At 41.3% G+C, this 17611-nt stretch overlaps 1 protein-coding gene across 2 annotated transcripts in view; it reads left to right on the forward strand.

Moving 5' to 3' along the window:
- The window catches only part of POLK (DNA polymerase kappa), a 73028-nt gene that overhangs the window by 49639 nt on the left and 5778 nt on the right, over positions 1–17611 (forward strand). For both annotated transcript variants that reach the window (XM_006124268.4, XM_075932290.1), the window contains 6 exons: positions 2388–2639; positions 6862–6986; positions 7194–7360; positions 11714–11746; positions 15869–15965; positions 17328–17499. In XM_006124268.4, the coding sequence (XP_006124330.1) occupies positions 2388–2639; positions 6862–6986; positions 7194–7360; positions 11714–11746; positions 15869–15965; positions 17328–17499 (846 nt within the window). The remainder of the gene's footprint in view (positions 1–2387; positions 2640–6861; positions 6987–7193; positions 7361–11713; positions 11747–15868; positions 15966–17327; positions 17500–17611) is intronic.

The following is a 17611-nucleotide window of genomic DNA, read 5'->3' on the forward strand; positions in this document are numbered from 1 at the left end:
GCTTCTCAAGTCGCGCTTACACAACAATTCCTGCTGTTCTCTGTCAGTCACAAGACACCTATTCTGACACCTGGGCCTTCAGGTGAACAAAACCAAATCAACGCTCTTTCCTACACAAAAAATACAGTTTATAAGAGCATGCCTCGATTCGAAAATGGCCACCACATCCCTATCTACAGACCATTTTCAAAAAATTGTGGCCTCAGTAAATACCTTACGATCCAGCCCCCGCACAGCAGCACTCAAATGTCATTGGCTGTTGGGGCACATTGCAGGATGCAACTTGATAGTCAGCAATGTGCATCTGCACACGAGATGTTTACAGAGCTGGCTGGGACAGATGTACAAACCCAATGTCCGTCCGCTATCCAAATCCCTAGTCCTTCCAGAAATAGCAAAGGAATCCTTACGCTGGTGGCTGAGCCTATGGAACCTTTGTTCTGGAGTCCCCTGGCATGCACCAGAACCATCTATCTCCATGATGACAGATACATCTCATACAGGATAGGGTGCCCACTTACAATGTCACACCTGCCAGGGCCCGTGGTCCAGCACCAACAAGAACTTGCACAGAAACGTCCTGGAACTGTGGGCAGTCAGGAATGCATGCATCAAATTCCTCCTATTAATTGCCAGCAGCCACATCAGACTGTACATAGACAATGTCGCTGCAGTGCTTTATATAAATCATCAGGGTGGAGCCTGATCTCGAGCACTTTGCACAAAGGCCTTAAGACTTTGGAACTGGTGCCTGAAATACAACACAATTATCACTGCAGTGCATCTTCCAGGCCCCCTGAATACAGTGGCAGATGCACTCAGCAGAGCCCTCCCGATGGAACACAAGTGGCAAATGAATCCACACATATTGACGGACATCTTCTGCCTGTGGAGTCACCCTATCATAGACTTGTTTGCCACACAGTCCAGCAGTCAATGCCCCCTATTCTGATCCAGGGCAGGAATAGGCAAGGGATCAATGGGAGATGCCTTCCTCATCGCATGGATGTCCCACCTATCCTATGTGTTTCCTCCTAAGGAGGAACAGGACCCATCTCATACTTATAGCTCCAGCATGGCCACGCCAGCCATGATTTCCCTTCCTTGTTACCAGCTGGTTCCCTCAACATCCTCCTTACCTACCATCATCAACTTCTGCACCTTAAACAAGTGGGCCTCACAATAAGCTCCATTAAAGTTCACCACACATTTGCAAAGCACTGTGCATTTACATGGATCTCTTTCCAACCTGAAACTAGCTAAGGCCGTTCTTTTCACTGCTTTTCTGCCAGATCCGAAGTCCCTACCTCCCTAAAGGGAAATTTCTTTGTAGTCACCTAATGTGGAGCACCCATGGGGACATCTCTCTCTTGAAGAGATTACTCACCTCGATAGTAACCGACGTTCTTCGAAATGAATGTACCTATGGGTGCTCCACAACCCTCCCTTCGTTCCTTCTGCTTTAGGATCTTGGCCTTCTCAAGCCATTATTTCAGACTAGAGAAGGAACTGAGGAATGGGAGGCAGGGCACGCGCATACGTGATGCCTGCAGCCTAACGTGTGTGGCCCCAGGGACACTGCTATGAAATCTCTGTTCTGAGGCTCGGTGGTGGCGCACCAACCTAATGTGGAGCACCCACGGGGATGCTCATCTCAAATAACATCAGTTACGAACAAGGTGAGTAACCTACTCTTCCAGGTTCCTCAGCAGCCCACATGACAAGAAATTTGGGAACCTGGGCTCACAAGCTCCCTGGCTCTCCTACAGCCTACCCAGCAGTATGAACCTGGTCTCCTTGGTAGCCCAGCAAGTGAGCTGCGTGGAAGGCTGGGTAGTTCTTGCTGCTGGGAACCCCGGGAGACTGAATTCTGCTACAACAGACCAGCTGAGGTACCAGGCAACTTGGGATCTCCTGTATCCTGGTTGGGGGGCCACCTCACAGGCTGCTGCAGAACTAGAACGTCTAGACACTCTTGTTTTAGAAACACCAGAATATTCCCACAGAGATAACATTTTAGTGTTTTTAAACAAAATATTGCAGAATTTCATTTCTACTAAAAATTAAAAGGTTTTAACTTTTTATCTAAATTTTGGACAAAAACATTTCTAAAAATCTCAATATGGCTTCCCACCAAAGTGAAATTCAAATTTCCTGGCCAAATGTAATCCTGGGCCAACCACAAGTAACATTTTTTATATTTTAATAAAAGGGGATAATTGAAATTATTTCAGCTACATAATTATTTGAACTTTGCAAATGGGGGAAAAAAGTAAAATAGCTAAACCTGCTTTTGTCAGGAGCCGTGTAGAAGAATAAATTCACAAAATGTATGTTGCTTATTAAGAAGGTTGAATTCTTAATCTGTGTACCCTTTTATAATGTAGGTAAACAAGATGTAACTGCAACTGATGAACTAAAGTCAAATGAAGCTGCACACTCTGTCTCACCAATATTGTTTGAAGATAACATTTCCATAACAGAGGAACAGCTTGTTGCTACTTCCCAGTTGTGCAATGAAGAACAGAGAGATAAAGAACTGTTGCTAAATTCAGTGGTCTTTGGAACTTCAGCTGAAGAAGTTGTGAAGGAAATTCGCTTTCGGATTGAGCAAAAAACTGGATTGACTGCCAGTGCAGGTACAGTCATACATAAATAATCATATTTTGAATGTTTGTAGTGCCTTTCGCCCAGTGATCTCACAGTACATTACAAGCTTTAAAAAATTAGCCTTGGATCACCTCTTTGATGTAAGGAAGTATACCTCATTTACAGATGTGTAAACAGAAGCAACAAGCTTGTGACTTGCTTAAGCTCACACAAGAAATCTCTTCCAGAGTTAAAAATAGAACCCAATCTTGTTCTTTATTTAACCACAAGAAAACTTTTTTCTTTAATGAAATCCTATTGCTGATCTTGTATAATTTTGGTTAATGATAGCAGTCACAAGATCACTTTGCTTCCTGATTTCTTTTTCAGTCATAACCCCTCTGCTAATGTAGAAAAATGACCGAGTTGTCTTATACCTGTGGACAGCTGCATTTAAATCTTAACTTGTGCTACTGATTTTGGAAGTCGTTAATCAAAGATAGATTTAACATGGAAATGCTGTAGTTGCTACTTTTTATGACACAGACATGTTAGCAGAGCTATGTAGAGAAGCATGTTCCAACAGTTCTCCACACTATGCCTTGCTCGAGCTTTCTTTGTCAGTGACAGGTTAAAAAAAACCCTGTTTACTAGATATGTTAGTATTTACTTTTGAAAGCAGTGCCAGTTTTAAATCAGTGCAGCTTGTACCTGCCCAACTGAGCATGCCAGTTGGAACTCAATCTATGATATCCCCTCTGAATCAATCCTATTAGGCTGTGTCAGAGATTAAACTCCCAAACTGTATTCCGCCCATTTGTTCAGATAGATGTTCTTTGACCTCTTAATGACTTGCTGATCTGTGTATAGAAGTTATCAGAGCTTCCAGAGCTTGGAGCACAGGTAAGGGGTCACGTATAGGCATGGGAAATGTCACATGTAAGTACAGGTAGAGAAGAAAGTAATAGAATGGGACACAGCTTCATGAGACCCAGCATATTACAGGCAGTCCCCGGGTTACATGGATCCGACTTACATCGGATCCCAACTTAACCAGCAGACCAGGGAGACGCGGAGCGGCTTTTCTCAGCAGACACCTCAGCTTGAGAATAAAGGACTGAGGGAAGTGAGGTGTGGGAGAATAAAACTGAGCTCTGGAGAAATGTTTGGCTAGAGTTTCCCCTACAATATGTACCAGTTCCAACTTACATACAAATTCAACTTAAGAACAAACCTACAGTCCCTATCTTGTACGAAACCCGGGGACTGCTTGTACTTCGAATAGAGCCCTGCAAAATTCAGGAGCGGTATTGCTCGACTACAAAAAAAACAGTCTAAGTTTCATTTCTCTAAAATGTCATCCTCTTCTGGTTGAGTCACAGTTTAAAATAGGGGTGTGGGCCTCTTAAGTATGCTAGAGATTTGATTAACAAAAATGAAAAGTGATTACTGATTAATAATCTGACAATCAAGAAGGCTAATTGGATGGTATTAGTAAGAAGCGATATACAGAACGATTCCTATCAGCAGCACATATAAATGATAATCACTGTAAACAGCAGTCAGTTTTAAACAATCAAGGTTATAGAGAAGAATCGCTCTATTTGCACCTGCTATTCAGCTGTTGGTACCAATAAGGTTCATCTGTAAAAACCTAGTTATTTTGTGTGACAATTTAAGGCTCTGTCAATACAATTTATGAAAAACTGCTGTATCTTGAGAGCCTGCCTGTATGTATGTATGTGAATCAGCCATTATTGATAGGTTCTGCAGGAGGGACAATGGGGAATGCTAAAGTTAACAATGGTACTTTTGCTACTCGAAAGTTATATGTACATGTTACATGAGTTTTAACATATATCCAGCTGGACAGCAGGGGAAGGCAGGAACAATGTAAAGTTGCCCAAAAGACAAAACAAAGGAAGTTAGTAGGGAAGGAGTTAAATAGCATACTTCACAAGGAACAGAGGAAGAATGAGAGAGGGGGAAAAAAGTGTGGGACAGGTGAAAGTAAGATCTCCCATCCGAAGCGTAACAAGGGTGTTAAGTGCCTGGGGGCAAAAGAAGAATTTGCGCCCCTCCCCCCATTCCCTCCTTGCCTATCCTGCTGCCGCATGGGGTCATTCTCCTTCCAGCCAGACTGACATGCCCTCTGGCCAATCGGCGGGCTGCGGTTTCTCGGGGGGGGGAGGGGGAGGCGGGCTACAGGTGAGGACCCCAAATGCTGCGGCCCAATGGGAGGCACCTCAGACTGACTGGTGGTGAAGGGGATTGTGGGGGTTGTAGTTGCAGATGGAGCCTGTGCACTAGCTGCATTCTGTGCATGCTCAGCCTGAACCTCTTCCCTGTGCACTGCCCCTGCCGGGTGCTTTGCACTCAGTTTTGATTTCCTGCAGGTATGGAAGTGGATGGCGCCTGCGGGGTCCTAGTGTTATCCCTTCCTCTGCTGTCCAGCTGGCACCCATGGGGTCCTAGGACTCCTAGCACTGTCCTTCCCTCCGTTGCTAAATTGGCACCTCTCTAGCATGGCGCCCTGGCGCAACTCCCCACCCCATGCCCCTGGCTACACCACTGTCTCCTAAGTGGGAAAAGGACTCTATGGGTGTGTCTACTCTGCAGGGCTTAACTCAAAATAAGCTATGCAAATTGAGCTATGCAAATTGAGCATCTGCATAGCACTTATTTCGAAATAGAGCACTCTTCTTCTGACTTCCCTTATTACTTGTACAATGAGGATTACAGGAGTCGGAGTAAGAAGTCCTCCAGCTTGACAATATTTTGACATTATTTCGAAATAACTGCCTGCTGTGTAGACGTGGACGAAGTTATTTCGGAATAATGCTATTTATTTCAAAATAGTGTTGCAGTGTAGACGTACCCATATGACAGAGGGAAACCACCTAGCATGTAACGGCCTGCATGAGGCCTGAAATGCCTGCCTACTTACAAGGGAATTGTGAGCTAGGAAGTGGCATTGTGGTTAAATACTTGTTGTTCTGCAGGATCTGTGCTCTGCGTAGAGTGTGGGCATATGTCTTATGCTATACAACTACAGTAATCTCTTGAGAGTTCTAAACTGTAAGCAGAAGCTTTACATCTTTGGGGTGTCATTTTGGGGACAGGTATGGCTAAGAGGAGGTATCTTGGGGATCAAGTGCCTCTAGCCCTGGAACGAAAGGCACAAATGGGCTCAGGAGCTCTATGAACGGGTAGCAGATTGAGATTCAGTGTCCAAGCTGTGTGCTAGGGGCCAAGAGAAAAAACAGAGCTGCAGCCTGCTGCGACTTTGGAAGCTTAAAACATCCAGGGAGCCAGAGGCTTGAACACCATTCCCAGCAGTCCTGGGTTTGGCTGGAAGGAGTGCCTGGCTGGATCTGTGACACTTTAGTTACTAAAAAGAACAAAAAAGACACACAGATCAATAAAAACTATATATCATCCTTCATTCTCAAGAACAGAGAGCTATTCCATCTCTCATAGATATTTACATGATACCCATTACTATAGCACTTGAGTGAGCACCTCACAGTTTTTAATGTAATTATTTTCACAACATCCTCCAGAAGTAGGGGAACATTATTATCACTTTTTAAAGGTGGGAGAACTGAGGCACAGAGAAGCTAAGTGACTTGCCAAGGATGCCACAGAAGACCAGATGTGGCACAAGGTTTTGAGCCCTAGTCTCCCAGGTTCTAGGTAGTGTCCTAACCACTAGACTACCCTTCCTCATCATTGGTGAAGCTCTACTAAAAGGGTTAGATTGCTAAATGTGTCATAACTATTTGCCATATCTCTGAACTATAATTGAGATTCCTCATTCGTATTTAGATTCAAACTTAACTTCACTTCTGCAGCAAGTGTTCTCTTGTACTGAATTTACTATCATGCTAATGTGTAATCATGTATCAAGTTGTAGAAAACTTTGTTTAAAGAAAATTAACCTCTTGTCACTTCATTACATATGTAGCATGTATATGTAGTCCATTTTATATACCTAACCTGATCTACAAACTATACACAATGTGCCACTACTGCATAGCTAAAGTGATACACAGCAGTTCTCAGATGCATACATTTTCAAAAAGTGCCAGAGGACTATAATAACAAAAATGGGTGAAAATCTCTGTTTTACATCTGTCATCTCCTTTCCTGTTCTTGTTTGGTCTTTGCCACGCATAGGATGACTTATTTTACACTGTTAAATCTAGGAAGATTGAAATGGAAAATTGTGACTTGTGGTTAAAATGTCTTTTGCTTTGTTTTGCTTTTAAGGAATTGCTCCAAATATGATGTTAGCAAAAATGTGCAGTGATCAGAATAAACCTAATGGACAGTACAGAATCTCCCCTGATAGGCAGTCTGTAATGGACTTCATTAAAGATCTGCCCATTAGAAAGGTAAGAATATTATCAAATTTACTAGATATTCATGTCCTCCTTATGTAAATGATAGTATTCTAAAAGATATCTGAAAGATAATTTCACTTCTTCAGTATCAACCTATTTCTAAAATTGTGTTTCGTTTGAATTCTGCTGAATGTTAAACAGTAAGCATTTATCCAAAAATTCCAACTTCATTGAGACCCATTAATTCTTGTTCTTCAGGTACCTGGTATAGGAAAAGTAACAGAGAAAATGCTAAAAGCGCTTGGAATTCTGACTTGCACAGAACTTTACCAGCAGAGAGCACTACTTTCCCTTCTTTTTTCTGAAACATCTTGGCATAATTTCTTGGATGTCTCACTTGGTTTGGGTTCAACAGAGTTGGAAAAGTATGTCTTAGTATATGTTTTACAGTGTGTACTTTACATTTTATTAAATGTTTCCAAAAGTTTGTTACATCTTACCCATTGTGAACATTCTAAGATAGATTTGTTTGATTTCACGTATATAAAAAATGCGACTATTAGTAATATTTTACACAAATACCTGCTTTATTACTGTACCAAATGTTAATTTAGGTCTGTTTACACTGAAATAAGGTCAAATTTAATCAGGTAGATTTTTTTTTTAAGCACCCAATTTTTTAAAATTGAAGTTGCGTGTTCCCACTGTGTGCAAGAATATGACACAATTTGAAGTAGCATGTCCCTAGTAAGGTGGCTGCCATCAACTCTGAGAATGAATCACTATGGGTAACTATCCTGCAGTTCCTGCACCCCTTTGTATTCTTGGTTATGCTCTTAGTGCACACTGGGCCCAAAACTGTGTAACAGGTGGCTCTGGGTATATGTTTTCAGCATCCCATAATGCATTTGTCTCCTCTTCCCCCCCCTCCCCCCTCTCCACTTGAAAGCAACATAAAACAGTCTTTTCATGTTCTTTATTTCCCTGGTTATCTGTGCAGACGCCATAGCAGCATAAGCATGGAACCCATTATGGATCCATTGAGCATTAAAGCATTATGGTAATCATATTAACCATGGTGCACCTTAAGCTGGAATATATCCAGAGCGTATTCAGGATCTTCTAGAATGAGAGAATCTCAGGAGGCCATCAACATACTTTTCTGTGAAGTACATGAGTAGAATGACCAGCAAATGCTTCCAGCATTGAATCCTCTGGACACAGTGGAACAGTGGTTCTGAAGACAAGCACAGATTAGTGGGACCACATAGTGGTCAGCTTCTGCTCCACTATGTGGTCCCACCTGCTTTTGACCCTGTGGGGCTGTTCCCAGTACTGGTTAACCAGTATCTGGTAAGCATCATCTTAACAAAGGCCTGGGCAAAATATGGCCTGCAGGCCAGCGGCGGGGAGCCCCAGGCAGGCCCCCCAGCTTGCCCCGCATGCCGTACAGAAAAGTGGCTGCAATTTCTTAATCAAAGAAATTCACAAGTATTCTTCCAAGCCGTTAACAGGCTTTTACTATTCATATTCCTATGTGATCACAAAACAAACACATAGGCTGCGTCTACACTGGCCCCTTTTCCGGAAGGGGCATGTTAATTTCAGAGATCGTAATAGGGAAATCCGCGGGGGATTTAAATATCCCCCGCGGCATTTAAATAAAAATGTCCGCCGCTTTTTTCCGGCTTTTAGAAAAGCCGGAAAAGAGCGTCTACACTGGCCCCGATCCTCCGGAAAAAGCGCCCTTTTCCGGAGGATCTTATTCCTACTTTGAAGTAGGAATAAGATCCTCCGGAAAAGGGCGCTTTATCCGGAGGATCGGGGCCAGTGTAGACGCTCTTTTCCGGCTTTTCTAAAAGCCGGAAAAAAGCGGCGGACATTTTTATTTAAATGCCGCGGGGGATATTTAAATCCCCCGCGGATTTCCCTATTACGATCTCTGAAATTAACATGCCCCTTCCGGAAAAGGGGCCAGTGTAGACGAGCCCATAGTGCCCAATCTTCAGCTGCTGTAAATTGTCACAGCTCCATTGACTTAAATTTGATTATACCAGTTGAAGATCTGTCCCTAGTTTCTGTATCTTCTCTAAATATGGCGGAAGTATTATTGACTGAATTTGTTGGGATAGAACCCAAAATCAGTGTTCGTTCTTCATATCTTTCTGAAGCTCTTCCTATCATGGGCTCTAAATGCTGTCCTGATAGTTTCTGAGCAAATACTGGCCCCTCTTTTTTCTCCATTAGGAACCTATCAGCACATACCTCCCATCATTTCAAAACCTCAACTTAATATTTTTCCATGCTACTTATGAGCCCTACTTAAAGATTCTGGAACCATTTCTTTTAAGTTTGTCCAGCTGTTGCTTTTGGGTAACATTTTCAGAAGCATTTGACAGTACGTTTTCATTGAAAGGGGGTGGCAGGGAACCTACGACAGCAAGTCTTAGAGCCTGGGTCAAATGATTCAGGGTCACAAGGCTCACATGATAAGGCTTAAAATAACAGTGTAGACATGCCGTGTTGGGCTGTGGTTTCACAGCCTGCACTCCAGACCAAGCAGGAACATCTGCATTGCTATTTGTAGCTTGTAGTGCAAGCCCCAGGAGCCTAAGTCAGTTAACCTCGGCTCTGAGACTCCCTGCTGTTGATTTTGTTTTTTTTTCCTCTATTTGCTACGAGATTTACCCAAAGAGATTTTGGAGCCTAAAACCATTGTCACTTAGCCTAAATCTCACTGAAAGTCACTAGGACTTAAGTTCCGAAGCTTCGTAAGCACTTGTGAAATTACCACCTCTTGTTCTAACCATTGCTTCTCTGGTATTAGCAGAATGTCTGGTATTAGCAGAATGAGAAATCCTTCCTTTAAGATTGTAATATAATCTCATTTGTAGTCAAAAGAATAACAACTGTTTAACAGCAACAATTTTGGGGACCCTTTAGGCTTGAAAAGCACAGTATAAATGTAAGCTATCACTTATTTAAAAAAAGAAAAATAAAGTCTTTATATCACAAAAGCTTACTCAATATGTACAAACACAAATATTTGTATTTTTTCCAAAATACAACGTAAATGTATATCTTCAAAGGTAATTTGTGAAGGATAACATAGCTTGTCTAGATTTACTGTATGATGGATAAAGAAAGTCTGAATTCTTGTTTTTAATTACATTAGAAATCAAAGTCCTGACTGGTTTGGAGTAGGGATGTATGGGTGTAGTTGAGTCGACTACTCCACTACTCGCATTTCCTCCCTCCCTTATGACCTCTGTATCAGAGGCAGCAAAAGGGGAGACTCAGGAGCCGGTGCTGGGGGGAGCCGGCTCAAAAGCTAATTCCCCCAGCACTATCTCTTTGGTGCCACCTGCCGCCGCCCCTCCACGTTGCTGCCTCTATCAGAGGCAGCAGTGTTGGGGGAGGGGGGCAACGGTGGCTGCCACGAAGAAGCCTCTGCCTGCAGCGGGTCCACGCTTGCCCTGAGCAGAAGATGCTCTGCATCCTGAGGAGCAGCCCTTGTCCGTGAGGGGGGGGTGGGAGGAGGAGGTCTCCATGTGGACAGGGGCTGTTGCACCCAACACGAGCCAGGACTGAGCAAGCCAGGCTCAGTCCCGGTTTGCGCTGGGTCTGGGGCCACTTAGTCTCTGCATTTTACATGCCAGCCTGGCTTTTACTACATTTAAAATGCAGAGCCACAGCAGGAGTTGCTCCTGGATCCAGCGTGAACTGGAACTGAGCTGGGCTTCCTCAGTCCTGGCTTGCGCCAGCTCATCTGCTGCCTGCTCGCCCAGCTCCTACTCCATTTAAACTGCAGAGCTGCAGTGGGAGTAGCTCCTGGACCTTATTGACTAATCGTGTAGTTGATACAGAATGTATTGACTTCCTGATTAGCCACTTACCTGTCTCCTCAATATCCTTAGTTTGGAGGACTTCATAATGAATGGGAAAACTTAAAACAATAGGGACATTTATAAGAGCCTAAACATTCAGTCATCAAAAAGGGAAAAGATTTTTGGTCAGACTGTTTGTTTAAAACTTAGTTTTTTTCTTTGGTCTTTTAAACACCTTTTTAACTTGAGTGATGAACATTTTGGAGAAAGCAAACATTTGTTAAAGTTTCAACACTTGTTCCTTCAAAAGAAGTTTGAGTTTCAGGTAAATATTCCTGAGACCTCCCAGATGATTATGCTTAATTTTTTTGGAGTACCAACTTGATGTTCATAATCCAGGCAAATACAAGCCAAAATAGTTCTTTATAAAGTCTGTATCTATCTTGAAAGTTGCACAAGCCTAATTTTTAACAAATCCTTTTCAGATCACTTTTAAAAAGGATGAATCTGATTCAAATGAAAAGAGGATTTTCTTCTTTAAAAAAAAAAAAGCCTGATATGTTCATGATTTTAGTGGAATTTGCAGGAGATAGTGAGGCAGGACAGTGGAAGAACTTTATGTAATATATTGTTTTTAAAACCCCAAAGACCTTCTGGCCACTAATGGGTATGGCTGACGCATCGTGTAAATTGTTAATTGTATTAACAGCCATTACTGAGCTACAGTTTTTTACTTCATCTGTGATAAACTCAATTTCAAGAGGAAGAAAAACTCCCAGTTTTCCATTTCCTTGCAGTATTGATTTATGGATGGTTCTCACAAATGTTAATCAAATCCAATTGAAAATATTACATTTATATCCTGAAATCTTGGTTAATTATGAAAAGATTATTAAAAATTCTGTATGAAAATGACTGACATTCATAAAAACACTTTTCTTTTTTTCCAAGATATGGAGAAAGGAAAAGTATGAGTATTGAAAGGTATGTATGATTATATTAGTATTCAAAAAATTGATAACATTAATAACTAACTAAAACAAATCAATGTAAAATAATGTATTAGAGTCATCACATTTGTTTGACTTGTTCGCTGATCTACTGATTGTGTATTAATTATATTGATTACTTTACTAATTGCCTATTATCATTCTGAGGCTTGGTAGGTTCTTGTCCCAACATCAGGCCCAGAATTGCTGTTCAGTTGGGAACTTTGATGTGCACAGTTGCAATATGCATACTTAGGAAAAGCCTTTTGAATGTGAATTATTTTAAATTATTAACACAATGAGTTAAGTCACAAATACTCCAACCTACCAAGGTAAATCAAGATAATACAGAATGTGCTTCTGAGCAGCCGTATACTTTCACCATCCCTTGCAAAAGAATCCAAAGTGTTGGTTATCATTATCACCATCATTACCAATAGTCATCATCCTGGCACCTCCCAAAAGTTACAATTCCCAAGGCACACCGACTGAGATATAATGTACTAGGCCTAATGCATATTCAGTAGGGGCTTCTCCCCTTTTTCTTATTTGTATTTTCTCACACTACTAATGTTGGGTGCTTTTCTTCCATATGTTACCAATCTGTTTACCTCAAGCTCATTAGCAGATGCATCAGTTAGTTACCATGGCATGCTTGTGGTCAGACATTTGCTGATGTTCCTAATTTACAATATCCCAAGGTGGTATAAACTAGCATCTTGTGGTTACCTGTCGCAGTTGCATCATTATATCATTCATTTTTGTGATACATTAGGATTTAATTTTACTTCTAGTTAGCTGCATATGCTAAGGCATTTGGACCTTCTGTCTTGTTTAGCTAGGCTATTAGCTTTGCAGGATCATTACATTACTCCCTTAACATATGTCAATACCTTGCCTAGCAAATACCTATAGACCAGTGTTTCTTAAATGTGTTTTGCGGCAGTCGAAGGTGTGCCGCAGAGAACAACAGAGTTCAAAATGGCAGCCCTTAAAGGCAAATTTCCCCCCGCCCTTTTTTTCTTCTTTTTTTTTGCTGCTCAATAACTTCTTTCCCCCCAACTTTCCCCCTCCCCACCCCAACAAAATAATCCTTGGTGTTCCTCATAAAAAAAATATTGTTTGGTGTTCCTTGGTCTTAAAAAGTTTAAGAAACACTGCTATAGACTGGCCACCAGTACCTAAGACATCAGACAGGACAATTTTATAAGTATTCGTTGATATTTAATGTATATTAGGACAGCTAGTTAGACTTCACTATGTAAGAGTCAAGCTTCCTCTCCTTGCCTTTGGGATACTGTATAACTTTTCTCTTCTCAGTTTTCCATCTTTTTTTCTCATCATTCTCCATTCCACTTGATTGCTTTAAATGAGAAGAAAGCATCATTTTTCTTAGGACATAATCTAGGGAGAAAGTGTGGGGCTTTTGATTATCTAAGAAGTAATGAGGAGGAAATTTATGTAAACAGTTCTGCAAGCAGCTACTGGTCTTAATAGATATGGAAGTATATATGGATAAGTTTTGTGCTTCAGTGGAGCATCTGAATTACTTACTTTTCTACTGAACTGTTCTGACTATATTCTACAAATGATTTACCTTTAGTCCCATAAAATCAGCATCAGCAGCAATGTTTTTCTCTTTATGCTGATCTGATGTAATTTCTCCAGATGTACGTTATAGGCTGTGTGACCTTCCACAGAATTATATGTGAACAGTGATAAAATCTGTAAAAGTGTCTTGGGTCTTGGCTTCATTAGGGAATTGTGCACCAGTGTAGATATGCAGTTATGGACTAAGTCCCAGACCAGTCACTTCTGTTCTCTTCTCTTTAAATTCTGCTAGTCTCCAAGCAGATCAGTTTAACTCTTCCACTCTGGTATAATCCCATATCTGGAATCTCATCCACATATTCGCAATCTTTGGCACCTTTCTTAAACTTTCCCTTTTCCTGCCCCCAGTTCACTTTCTGCTCTGGATCTGATTTTTTTCAAAGGTAAAACTGACAAAATTTGACCTGGCCTTTCCTTTCCTTCCTTTTATTCTCTCCTCTTTCCCTGATATCCACACCAAGATTTCTTGTCTATTTTTTCCCATCAGTTCCCTTGCCTATGGGTCCTACAGAAAAAATAGTTTTTGATCATGTAATTAAACACTGTATTACAGTACACACGAGTTGGAAAGATTAAGATAGCACAAGTAATTGTAAATGTGGCATTTCCTAACTCGTGCTTAATTTTGCTATGAAAAAAAATCTTTTAGCAAAGGTTGGGGCATTTTGTGTGCATCTTCCTGGGGTTTGTTGTTTAAAGGGAAAACAACAAAATCTGTATTGTACAACTGTAACAAACACCCTGTTATGCATCATCTTCTGTGTTAGAATTTTGAAACTTCTACACAGTTTCAGGTACAGGATTAACCATGTTAGCTATCAGCAGGAGAAAATGATTATCCCACAGGGGGAACAGGCTATTGGCAGCTACTGTACATTTCTGGATCTGAGTAGCCATGGAGAGCTTGGTGCAGACTCCCGAGGTGAGGGGGGGAGGGACTCCTCCTTTTCTATGTGGAGAAATGTGGCCATGTGCTATCTGGGGCAGGGAGAGATAAGTAGGGGTATGTCTACACTACCCCGCTAGTTCGAACTAGGAGGGTAATGTAGGCATACCGCACTTGCAAATGAAGCCCGGGATTTGAATTTCCCGGGCTTCATTTGCATAAGCGGGGAGCCGCCATTTTTAAAACCCCGCTGGTTCGAACCCCGTGCAGCACGGCTACACGGGGCACGAACTAGGTAGTTTCCTACCTAGTTCATGCCCCGTGTAGCCGTGCTGCACGGGGTTCGAACCAGCGGGGTTTTAAAAATGGCGGCTCCCCGCTTATGCAAATGAAGCCCGGGAAATTCAAATCCAGGGCTTCATTTGCAAGTGCGGTATGCCTACATTACCCTCCTAGTTCGAACTAGGAGGGTAGTGTAGACATACCCTAGGGTAGCTCAACTCACATGGCCCTCTCCTCCAGTTTATCTCCTGCTCCATGGAGTGCTCCCAAAATTGAGGGAGAGAGGAGCTACTGGAGCATGTGCTTGATTGGGTTAGGGAAGAGAAAGTGTCTGAGGCCAGCATTCTCCCTGTCCATCCCCCTCATGCTGCTACAGCTCTAGCAACAATTTGGTGTTCCCATTGCTGTCTGTGCTACTGCTGCAGCTGCTTTGGCAACATTGCAGGCCCAACATTAGAATATTCAGGTTCAGTTATTGTGGCAACATGCCATTTTTCTGAGGAATGTAAGCTACAACAGGGAAATGGCAATTTTTAGCAATTCAAATCACAGCCAAACCTTGAACAGAAATTGGACAAGAAACAGGAACATCTCTAGCACAGGGGCTTTCTCACTGCCAAATAGCAAAAGCCTATTGCAAATAACGGAGTTGTAAGAGCTTCTCAACAGAAAAAAAGTTACATTATTGAAAGCATTAGACAACTATAAGTGTCACCTTTTATAATTGCAAGACCAGCCTTTCTTTCTTATGATCACTGAGAGGCCAGATTCACACTAGAAAAGGTATTTCCCTTTCCCTGGCATAGTATAGCAAAGACAGAATTAATTAATTAATTTTGGCAAAAAGCTAGTTTTTTCTTCACTGGTACTAGCCATAATTACCATAACATCTGTTTCGTAGAACCGGTGTTGCAGTATTTATATCTGATACTTGGCTTTTGGATTTATTTCCTAATCCTCTCTTCCTTCTGATGTTACACAACACTGCAGAGAGACTTACATACAAATGTTTGGCTGGCTCCATGAATTCAGTTGGTATTAGCTTTCTCTCTTGTAAACATTTAAGGATTCATCAACCTAAATCTCATTATGTTTTCAAACACTGAATGAGAAGTGTAACTACAACACTCTATTTCTTCGTTAGCTGGGATTTGCAAACCTCTTTTGTTCAGTTGTTAAATGTGCATATGTTTTCATTTAATGCCCTGACTTGAAAAAAAAACCCTCCAACCCACAAAATTTTTTTCTTGTTAAACTGTTCATGAACAAATTTGAATCTAAAGGATGCATAATTCCACAATGCAAATGTGGGGATGACTAATCTTTATGTTTATTTAGGACATTCAGTGAAATTAACACAGCTGAAGAACAGTACAGCTTATGTCAAGAACTTTGCAGAGATCTTGCCCAGGATCTGCAAAAAGAAGGACTTAAGGTATTTAAATCATTCTCTTCTGATTTAAAAATAAAATCAGCCTCTTGTACTGTCAGGCCTCAGGGCTGCAGTATGCTGTTAGCAGTAAAGCATTTTTCATTATCATGCCCTACCTTCTGGCTTCAAAGGATTCTGTTGTTTTGTTCATTGGTTATTAGAATATTTAGATCAAAATTGCATTTAGCTTCAGGAGGCTATCTTGTGAGATCCTTTTAAAATTAAACTAATTCACCAAGTTATTTAGCATATTGTACGTGTTGTTCTAAAAGCTGTGTTAATTAACAAAAGTAGCAATCAAGTGGCATAAAAAAATTGATTTCCTGGAGCCTTACTGTGGCCAAGCATGTCAACTGTAAAGCAATAAAAGGATTTATTCCTGTGTCTTATTTTTACTGACTATATAGTTCCTGAGAGATAGTATAGCTTTGATGAACATAATCTACTATATATAGGGATTTTTAACTTATTTTCTGGAAGGAGCACCTCAGATTATTCAACAGAGATCTTTAATGGTAAAGCAAAAAGTAGCATTCAAAGATTCGTAAAAATACCAATCAGTCCTCTTTAGCCATGGAAGGTTGTTGTGACGCAAAGACATGAGGTGACAACCTGGAGAAAAATCCTCTATTGTGATAAATAACAAAGGTAAATTTGTTTAAAACTCTTAAGTGACTTGACCTGTATCCCACTGATTGCAGTGCTCGTAAGTGCTTAGGTGCTTTTGAAAGCACTACCCAAACTGTTTGAGTTGAAAGAGAGATATGGTAACTACTTTTATCACTTTACAATCATATTTTCAAATTGTTGGGATTTAGAGTGCACTTACTGAATTGCACATGCATATTTGCCTGCACAAATATTAGGGCAGATTCTCTACTCCGTTTTGCTCCCTTTGTACAATTCGAGTGATCTAAAGGGAGCAAAGACATTGGAGGCCTGTAACTGGACATCTCATAAGTACAGAAGAGTCCCCAGTAGATGTAGGCATAGTTGGCATCTGCCTGGCAACTCCCATTCCAGGCGATATGTGGGAAATGGGTAGAGACTGGGGAATTGGCCAGAGTACGTTAGTAATATGCAGCTGATAGATGCAGATTGCCAGTGGGTGCAGGTCAGAGCAGCCCCAAGCTACTCATCTCAGGCAGGAGGCTATAGCCCGGTAGAAAACCTTATGATAACAGCCTCCTTTACAGCCCACCACCCATGCTATGCCCAGCATAAGTTGGATGCAGCAGTGAATCTGGCCTCCTGCTTCTAAGCCTTGCTTTGACAATGAAGTAGATTTCAGCTAGGTGAAAAATGACTATACTGTAAAAATTCTTCTGTACCATATGTGTTAACTTTTTAAAATTTGGTTTCTAGGGTAAAACTGTTACCCTGAAACTGAAGAATGTGAGTTTTGAAGTAAAAACAAGAGCTTCCACTGTGCTTGCTGCTGTTTCTACTGAAGAAGAAATATTTGTTCTTGCTAAAGATATGTTAAGGACAGAAATTGATGGTGTTGCCCCTCTCCCTTTGCGGCTAAGACTTATGGGTAAAATGTTTCTAACTTTTTTTTTTTTTTCCTTTTTAGGCTGATTTCTCTAGTCCCTTAGGGCAAGCATGCTGCATATCTGGGAACAGGTGGCATAGCTGGATTTACCCTA

Source organism: Pelodiscus sinensis, chromosome 6, assembly GCF_049634645.1.
Source record: "Pelodiscus sinensis isolate JC-2024 chromosome 6, ASM4963464v1, whole genome shotgun sequence".
Taxonomy (NCBI): domain Eukaryota; kingdom Metazoa; phylum Chordata; order Testudines; family Trionychidae; genus Pelodiscus; species Pelodiscus sinensis.